The sequence below is a fragment of the Primulina eburnea genome, chromosome 10 (genome assembly GCF_022965805.1).
Source record: "Primulina eburnea isolate SZY01 chromosome 10, ASM2296580v1, whole genome shotgun sequence".
NCBI lineage: Eukaryota > Viridiplantae > Streptophyta > Magnoliopsida > Lamiales > Gesneriaceae > Primulina > Primulina eburnea.
In genome coordinates this window covers 4,963,370-4,972,832 of record NC_133110.1, presented here as the reverse complement: position 1 = coordinate 4,972,832, position 9,463 = coordinate 4,963,370, and the positions used below count along the sequence as shown (strand labels likewise).

At 32.4% G+C, this 9,463-nt stretch overlaps 2 protein-coding genes across 4 annotated transcripts; one reads left to right on the top strand and one right to left on the bottom strand.

Moving 5' to 3' along the window:
- The first annotated feature begins 153 nt into the window (after positions 1-153).
- Positions 154-2,976, top strand: LOC140842705 (serine/threonine-protein kinase RIPK-like). Its single transcript, XM_073210795.1, has 5 exons — positions 154-786; positions 1,018-1,153; positions 1,749-1,885; positions 1,967-2,090; positions 2,173-2,976. Exons 1-5 carry the CDS (start codon positions 403-405, stop codon positions 2,709-2,711), a joined length of 1,320 nt encoding a protein of 439 aa, XP_073066896.1. The 5' UTR covers positions 154-402; the 3' UTR covers positions 2,712-2,976.
- Positions 2,977-6,542: 3,566 nt separating this feature from the next.
- Positions 6,543-9,463, bottom strand: LOC140803599 (uncharacterized). 3 transcript variants are annotated; one of them, XM_073159502.1, is made up of 6 exons: positions 9,446-9,463; positions 8,410-8,724; positions 7,459-7,511; positions 7,268-7,312; positions 7,132-7,179; positions 6,543-7,018 (listed from the first exon to the last, which is right to left on the bottom strand). In XM_073159502.1, exons 2-6 carry the CDS (start codon positions 8,551-8,553, stop codon positions 6,577-6,579), a joined length of 732 nt encoding a protein of 243 aa, XP_073015603.1. In that variant the 5' UTR covers positions 8,554-8,724; positions 9,446-9,463; the 3' UTR covers positions 6,543-6,576. The 3 variants fall into 3 exon arrangements, with proteins under 3 accessions (XP_073015603.1, XP_073015601.1, XP_073015602.1); XM_073159500.1 differs by lacking the exon at positions 9,446-9,463 and adding an exon at positions 9,086-9,367; XM_073159501.1 differs by lacking the exon at positions 9,446-9,463 and adding an exon at positions 8,810-8,957.

The window sequence follows — 9,463 nt, the reverse complement described above, 5'->3', positions numbered from 1 at the left end:
CTACTCAATATTATTGGTGGACAAAAGCATACACACACAAGTGGTATTTTTATATAACTTATGTTACATGGCGTGTTGAATGCCTCCGCCCATGTCCATCGATATATATATATATATATATATATATATATATATATATATATATTGAGAAGGGGGTGCAAATATCTATCTCCATGTCCTAAAGAGAGATCAGATATTGATTAGTCTCATTTTGTTCGTGTAATATTGTGATATATTATATCAGTTCTTGCTTTCTTTCCATGTCGATTAATTTTCCGAATACATTACATATTCTCATCGAGAAAGAAAAATAAATATATAAGAAAAACCCATCATTATTTCCTCGTATCCAGCTCAAGATCGATCCTTTCTCAATCTCACAATAACTGTGTACGTATATTAATGGCGGTTAAGAAGAAGGTGAAATGGCAAGACTATTTCCCGAACTGTTTCAAGCCTGAGGGCCCGAAGCCGGATCCAAAGAAGTCTGTTTTGAAACAGCAGCCATCGTTCCAAAGGATTTCGCTATCCGATTTGAGCAGCTCCACGGTACTGTCGGAGGATCTGTCGGCCTCGTTGGTGGGATCCAATCTACATGTGTTCACTCTTCAGGAGCTGAAGGTGATCACGCAGAGCTTCTCGTCCAGTAATTTTCTCGGGGAGGGCGGGTTCGGGCCGGTGCACAAGGGGTTCATCGATGATAAGATTAGGCCCGGTTTGAAGGCTCAGCCCGTTGCCGTCAAGCTCCTGGATTTGGATGGTTCTCAAGGCCATAGAGAATGGCTGGTATGGTAGCACTCTCATTTCTTATTATAAGCTAAGTGCATGAAATATTCTAAATATTACAATTTATATCTAATAATAAGTAGTAATCATTAGCTTTTTTGCATCAAATTTGTACGGATTAGTAGAATTCTAATGTTAGTTTCAATCATCCTCTGTTGGTTGAGTCGTGATGAATATATGAATAACTTCGATTTTGCGAAATAATCGTCGTTTTTAATCATTTTTTCATAGACTGAAGTGATTTATCTCGGGCAATTGAGACATCCGAATTTGGTGAAGTTGATTGGATATTGTTGCGAAGAAGAACATAGGCTTCTTGTCTACGAATACATGGCACGAGGGAGCCTAGAAAATCAACTTTTCAGAAGTAAGTCATCAATTTTACCATTATTCGCTTTCATAATTTACATAAAGTTCAAAAAAATTTAAAACTGATTTTATATAAATCTTATGATAGACAATATATATTTTTTTTTTTTGTGATTCTAACACATAATTGGTACGTAGCTGTAATTCGTAGGCTATTTTGTATTTAGAAAAGGTCGACGGTGATGCATTGGAAGTTGACATTTGATCTGCAAGTTTAGTGCGTACTAAATTGTCAATAATTTATCTAAATAAATTCACACAAGTACTTTAATTTTCTCTTTTTTATTGACAGTTCAAACTCCATTATTTTATCTACCACTTTGAATAAATCAAGCAGCTTGCTTCTTGAACTATGGCCCCTTTAAATTAATGGAACGAAGCATAATTTTTTAATCTATTTATTGGTCAAATAACATAAGTTAGATTTAAAAAATAATAATAAGTATATGATATTTTGCTTACTATAAAATTTTATTTAAGATATTGTTTACCTGAATCTGAAATCTCTGTTATGCTTGTTTTTAGAATTTCGAAAATTGTTTTTGTAATTTAATTTTTTTTTTCTATTTCCCAAAAAAAAAATCTGAACACAGGATTTTCAGTTTCACTTCCATGGCCAACGAGAGTAAAAATTGCTATCGGCGCTGCTAGAGGACTTGCCTTTCTCCATGAAGCAGAAAAACCCGTCATATTCCGCGATTTCAAGGCTTCAAATATCCTGTTAGACTCTGTAAGTGCATGTTGTATATATCATACCAATGTAACAACAAATATTTTTTTACAAATCTTTAAATATATCCTATTTTTCCAGGATTTTACGGCGAAATTATCGGATTTCGGACTTGCCAAAGACGGTCCAGAAGGTGATGATACGCATGTTTCCACCCGAGTGATGGGCACACAAGGTTATGCTGCGCCAGAATACATACTGACAGGTAATATATCACATATCCAATGTCGAATTAAGATGCAAAAAAATTATGGTTTATTTGAATCTAATAAAGTAAAGTTTTGCAGGTCATTTGACAGCTGCTAGTGATGTTTACAGTTTCGGGGTACTGCTCTTGGAGCTTCTAACTGGTCGGAAATCGTTAGACAAAACCCGTCCTCCGAGAGAACAAAATCTGGCAGAATGGGCAAGGCCAATGCTAAAATCTCCCCGAAAATTCGGCCGTATAATCGATCCAAGACTCGAGGGGCAGTACTCAGAACTCGGAGTTCAAAAGGCAGCAGAATTAGCTTATCATTGCTTAAGCCATCGGCCGAAACTTAGGCCGATTATAAGTGAAGTGATCAAAGTTTTGGAGCCGTTGAAAGACCTTGAAGACTTGCAAATCGGTACTTTCGTTTTTGCTGTTTCGACTGATAGTGATCATTCGCCGAAAGAACTTGTTAAGAAGGAGAGTTCTCAGTTGCATGATCATCGCAGGAATAGGCCAAATGAAGGGTGTAGAAACGGAGCGAAATCCCCCGTTTCGTTCGCTGAAAATGCGCGACAACATGATCGTAAAAAAGGGTCGAATTCGCCTGCGAATTATGGTTTAAAGAGATCATGAATTGTGGATCAACAAAGTGTATATATGAAGACTCATCGAGAATACAATGTTCTTGGTTTCGTAGTTTATTAGGGCAAGCTTTGGCCATGCTGTGAGCATTTTTACACTTCTTTCCCTTTTCTTTTTCTCAAATGTAATTGGCATAACACACGCATTTCTTGGTTTCATTCATACATACAACTTTGTTCTTCTGTTTGATAATAGTATATTATCATTTCTTTGCAAATTCAAAGTGGTTTTAATTTAAATTCTAAATTATTTATTTTATTGTATGTTCGAATTATTAAAACTTGGAATAATTACTTTTTTATCATGTAACTTTCACTACTTCTGTTTTGGTCATGTCAATAGTGAATTTGCATTTTTAATAATGTAACTTGCATGTTTTTTCATATTTCATCATGTTAACGACTGAATTACCGGTCGTATTTTGAACCCCTGTCGATATGCTGGACTTCGTTCACGAAATGACTATATGTGACATGACTAAAAATATAAATTTTACATGACAAAATGTGACAAATTAATTATAATTATCCCTTAAAATCTATGTATAAAATACAAATTATGTATAAAAATAATTTTTCTTATTTTTTTGAACATGGTAACTGGCGCGATTATTACTAGATGGCCAAGATATAAAAAAATGGTCCCAAATTATTTATGAAAAATTAATATTTTGTAAATAATTTGTCCCTCAATTTTAATTCTAAGTTGGATTAAAAGTAAAATATTCTAATACAAAAAAAGAATTGACATTCCAGAGCAGTATTATTTTATTATATATGCTAGCTGGATTTTAAATATTTTTTTTCGAATTGGAACCGTTGATTATAATTTATTTTATTTTTTGAATTAAAATCCCTCGTATTTTGATGATTGAGTTGACTTGGCTTGGTCACAATCAGCTTACCAAACCCCGAAAGAATTAATATCTCATATCCGAATATTATTAAACAAATAGGTTAGTGAATATTTGGTGAATAAGAAATTAACTAGACCTTGAGAGAAGTAACTATCATATAATTATCACCCTTATTTTATCCAGAATATTTTAATTCGAATTCGATTTCAATTCAAATGTAATATATATATATATATATATATATATATATATATATATATATATATATATATATACACCGAATTTGATCTCGACATCTTAATTTTAGAAGAGGTACAATATTTATAAGAAATAAAAAAATTCCCGTTTTTAATTTGATTTTAGATAATTGGTAAGCATATGAAGAGCACTTCATTTTTGCTCTTTTAAATATAATTCATGTTAGCAAAAACTTATGTGACAAAATTGCACAAGTCAATTTTATGATACATATAATATATTTAAATCATTTAATAAAAAAATAAATGTAGACATAATTGATTCGTCAATATACTAACTATAATCATTAATTATTATTAAAATTTTTCTATAAATTTAGTGGATTGTAATGATTACGAGGCCAATTCAAAAAATACTACTTGTTATACCATGACGTGACATCGCGGAACATCACGTCTTTAGTATTACTATTTTAGTGCACATCCATGTCATATTAAAAAAATATAAAAAAATAGTATATAAAATAATATTTTTAATGCATTTTTCAGTCAATTACACAATAAAATTCAGATATTTTTTAAATTTAAATAAATAGGATTTATAATTTTATAAAGTAATAATGATCGTTCCCTCATAAGTCATAAAACATCCCATTAAATTAAATTAAAAACCAAAAAAGGACGCCGAAATTTATGAAATTCAAGTTCTAGAGTCAATTTTCCGTATGATCCACGCTTCCAACTACCGCTTCTTAATTAATGAAATATCCGAAATATTTTAAAAAAAAAAAACCCTTCACCAAAAAATAAATAAATAATTGTTTTTAAAAGAAAAAACGAATAATGGAATAGTGCCCGAAATTCATGAATTTACATGCATTTTCGAACCATATTAATAATTATATTGTAATAAAATTGTGTTTAGATCGAATGATTTGAATTAATCCATCGTATTTTTTTTACTCAAATCAATTTCTCAACCTAGTTATTCCGTGTACTTAGATTTAAAATCTTCTTGCAAATTTAAATTCATTTATCCAACCTCATCCGATTATCTTTCTCCATAATTTCTTATCCTTTGAAAAATTGGCACATGGTTCCAAATAAATGGAGTCAATTGGCAAGACATATGAAGTTCTAGTAGATTTTTTAGGACCGATGCAAATATTTATAATAGACATTCTCTTCAAAATTTTGATTAACGTATCATAAAATTGATTAACTCAATAATCTTTTAATATTAGATCTTTTATGAGACGGTTTCACCAATTTTAATAGGTGAGACGTGTAAACCTTAGTGATATTCACAATAAAAAGTAATATTCTTAGCATAAAAAGACTCAAATAAGATATATGTCTCACAAAATATGGCACATGAGACCGTTTCACACAACTTTTTGGCATCCTTTAAACTCATACCATTTATTTTAAATACCAAAGATTGTCCCATGAACAGTGGCGGAGCCAGAAATATGGCTATGGTCGGACTATAATTCTAAACTCTAGAATATTTTAATATTTTAAATTGATCTGTCCGAGCTAATATCATATTATTCTCGAATTATATAAAATTTACATATAATATTTTTTAAAAAAGTAATTGGGCCATCCGAGATACAAAAGCATGTGGCTCCTTCACTGCCCATGATCACTTAGAACGTATTTGACACATCCACACTCTTAAGTTTAGGAATAATTCTCGAGTTTAATTATTTAAAAAAAAAATACTTTAAAGTTCTTCGTCCCTCCATACAATTTTTTTTTTTTTGGCATTTTCGAAATATTTTATACTTCGAAAATTTTTTTTCATTATTTTTAAAAAAAACTATTTTAAGAAAAATCGCAGAATTATTTTCGAATCATGTGCATTGGAAATAAAACAGATTTTATGTAATGTAATATAAATTATATAGTACAATATAAAAGGTATAAAATTAAATGCACATTAAATGCTGCAGATACACATGGTATGCCACCATAATTATAAGCATATTGATGATAATTGTACCAATAATATATGTAATTAATGTTGTGTCGATAATTATTTGAAATGAAATCGCCAAATGAAAATTAAGATTAGTTGGCAACTGTCAAGAAAGGCCAATTGCGAATTTGCGATCACTCTTGGCAAACTTTCAAAAAAAATTCTAAGTAAATATTGTTTCCTGATCGAAAGATTTGAATTTGAGAGAATATTTGAATAAAAGATCTGAAATAACTTCATATTAAAATGAATATAAAATTCACCGCAATGACTCAAAAAAATAATCGATAAGAGATTTCAAACCTATTGTTAAGTCCGTTCGTACACATGTAGCATAAGATTTTGAAATCATTTAGAATTGAAAATTGAAATAACTTCAATTCCAAATACAAGGATTTTAGATTATTGTTTCCAATTTATGACTTAAATTAAATATTTTTGTATTATTTCGGAAAATACTATATTATAAACCAATAAATAAATTATGAAGTTTTAAAAGATGAACCTCGTGTTGTATCAAATTTTCAAAATACACTGGATGGGAGAATTTCACAAGATCTGGCTAAGATTAAGAAGTGCCTGAAATGGTTAAAAGATGAACTCTTTTTAACTTCATAATTTTCTTTCTAAACTACGTTTTGCTAATTCGACTAGACGAGATGTTTGTCACAATTGAGTATCAAACTTAACGTCTTATTCCAAACATAAGATTTTTAGTATGATTCTAATTTATCGAGCATGTACAAATCCATGAAATTTAAAGAATCAAAATTTATAACAATCCAAGCATTTAAATATGTCGACATTATTATTATAATTCTAATAACAAAAGTAGCAAGGGTAGCAGCAGTTTTTGTCACAATACGAACATACATTTACCTCAAGACATTTAGGATATTTTACCTTGAGACATTTAGGATATCTACACTGAATGCTCGGACAAGAGCACGGGATAGAGCAGGGGTTCGCACAAGAACAAGAGCACGTTAAGCACGAAGGCCAAGAGAAACACGAGAAACACGAAGGCCAACTTAAGCACGAAGTAAACTCGGGAATGCAGCAGCGAGGCAATCTACATGTACAGTCGTCGAAACATGGGCTATTCCAGCACGAAAAACATTGACATTTTGGGATTCGGCAGCTCAAACATGTGTTTCTGCAACGACATGTATTGCATTCGGGGCAGTGTGGCATCTCAAGATCGCACACGCAGTGTTGACAGCAACAGAAAATCCATGATATACTGAAGCATGATAATCCACTGCAAAAAAAAAAAGGGATTTATTCTTAGATTGTGAATGAAAAAATCAAAGCGGGGAAGTAGGAAAAATTTCAAAGAAGGTTTTAGAGTTGTGCATTTTTTTCAACTCATACCCGCAGAGCCATTTCCAGAAGCGGCGTGATCTGCTAATCTTCTTGGTTCTGCTTTCAAAGACCAAGATTTCAAGATTAAAGATTCGGAAAACACTAGAACTATGCAATGGAAAAGATAACCAATGTATGTTCTCACGTAGGTATTAAAGGATCTGCATTGGCTGCCACGAAATCTGCAACCCTGCCGATGAAATTCGATATCAAGACAGGTATGTTACTAATTTGTATCATTTGATGAAAGACAAAACCAAGTTCAAAAATACTGGCCGTGTTATTTCGAATTCGTGCTTGAAATTAAAACTCTAAGAAATCCAGAAACTAACATACTCTTTACAAGATCTTGAAGCCGGTGGAAGGCCTTCAACAGCTTTCAGCTCTTCCTGATTAAACAAAAATGCAGTTTCACTACAAATCGAGAAATATATTCTTCGCGAAAAATTTAAGTACGTGACATGGGATGTTCGAAGAGACGTGGATATGTAACATACACAACTAGTGTGATTAAGTATATAGAGTTTGGTTCCTAGATTAAGTATGATCCGAGTCGATTATCTTCCGCACCAAAGAGTGTGTCCTGATATATTAGAATGTTTTTTTTTTATTAGAACTTTTTGAGTCCATCAAGAATCATTAATCCTCCATCACGAATCATTAATCCTCCAAAAATCAGGTAAATTGAAGTGGTCCATGCATTTCCAAAATAAGCATTCAAATTAAAGTTTTATCAAACAAATAATTCATTTTTGGCCTCCTTATGCTATGTGATGACACACCACAAACTACGAGGGCCCTTCGTATTTCCCCCACACAATTAACAGTCACTGTCATCACCATACTCCTTTTTGCTAACGTCTCATTCAAATCTCTACCCCACCCACTTACCAACTCATACAAATTGAAATAAAAAATGAAAAAGAACACACATAAGATCCTCCGGTGTAAGAGTAAAAAATTAGCATTACTAATAATCGTAAAAAAGTACACTAAAAAATAGTAAAGAAACATGAGTAATCATTAAAAGTACACTTAAAAAATTAGTTTAAAGTTCGGTTTTAAGATGTATTTAAAGATGGCACCAACCAAAAATTAGTAAATCTCATTAAAGTTTATGGGAGTTAGTCCGAAACTAGCCAACTTCAATTTGCCCAAACCAAGGAATCTAGAAGAATTTAAGCATGAAAATGAATTCAACTACTAGTCGAACTAACCATCTCAAATAGGCCATGAAAGTAACAGAAAAACAGAGCAAACTTGCACGTGTAAATCTTTAGAAATCACCTCAAGAAAACCAATGTCCCTCTCCAAAATCTGAATCTTGGCCAACTCCCGCCGTTTCCCGTACAAATCAGGGTACTTGGGCGGCGATTTAGGCCGCGGCAGCGGTAGCGTTGGCACAGAGCCATTTCTCCTTAAATCAGACATTTCGCCAAGAAAATCCCGACACTTCCCTTTTTTTTTGGCAATCTCAACTTTCACACACGAAATCACCCATTAAAAACTGGCACCAAATCAAAGTCCCAAAGATCGAAACTTTTCAATGCGACTTCTGCAGTGAGATAGTGAATAGATCCTAAGAAACACCGCACACAGTGCCTGCAGAAGGAGAGATGCGAGAAAATGAGGTTAACGTTTGGAAATGGAAGGGAAAAAAGACAGGAAATAATGACTGAATTCTGACTCAGTGGTATAATTACAGGGGTCCCCAGAGCCCCAAAAGCTCTGCCACACAACAACTATGGGCAGAACCAATTGCAGAACAAAGCTATACACTATATATACACGCAGAAATACTATACTATATAGTACAGACATAAATGAATGCATTTACTTCACTCAGACCTCCTGTCTGCTGTTGCGTGGATTAAATAAAAAGAAGTGTAAAAAACCCAAAAAAAAAACCCATTATTTTTTGTTACATAGAAATTAAAAAGGTTGAATGATAAATGATAAGTACCAGCTGAAAAAGACTGTTCTATTTCTTTCTTCTTCGAACAATGATGGAAATTTTAGAGAAAAGACGGTGAAAAAAGCTGCAGGATACGCGGAAAGAATGAGATAGGAAGAAAATATCTACGAAGAAATTTACTATTATCTTTTTAGAAACATTATTGAATGACACAGCCATTCTGTACAACGAAATTAATAATAATCTATTTCATTTCGACCAATCAGAATACTTCAACAAATTTTCTTGAAAACCCATTTTTCATTTTGAAAAAAATTCAAACGAAGAAGAAGAAGACAGTCGCTTTCACGCACACAGTGAGTGTGTGTAATTTGGTGGTGGAGTTGCAGAGTTGTACAGAAAGCACACGTGACAGGCTGCTGAGTG

What these genes read in the sequence shown, in the direction of transcription:
- LOC140803599 (XM_073159502.1), bottom strand. Translation starts at nt 8,553, where the DNA reads ATGTCTGATTTAAGGAGAAATGGCTCTGTGCCAACGCTACCGCTGCCG. An exon ending in GCTTCAAGATCTTGTAAAGA is followed by an intron (nt 7,313 to 7,458) that starts GTATGTTAGTTT and finishes TTTCATCGGCAG; the next exon opens with GGTTGCAGATTTCGTGGCAG. An exon ending in TTCTGGAAATGGCTCTGCGG is followed by an intron (nt 7,019 to 7,131) that starts GTATGAGTTGAA and finishes TTTTTTTTGCAG; the next exon opens with TGGATTATCATGCTTCAGTA.
- LOC140842705 (XM_073210795.1), top strand. Translation starts at nt 403, where the DNA reads ATGGCGGTTAAGAAGAAGGTGAAATGGCAAGACTATTTCCCGAACTGT. An exon ending in CAAATATCCTGTTAGACTCT is followed by an intron (nt 1,886 to 1,966) that starts GTAAGTGCATGT and finishes CTATTTTTCCAG; the next exon opens with GATTTTACGGCGAAATTATC. An exon ending in GCCAGAATACATACTGACAG is followed by an intron (nt 2,091 to 2,172) that starts GTAATATATCAC and finishes AAAGTTTTGCAG; the next exon opens with GTCATTTGACAGCTGCTAGT.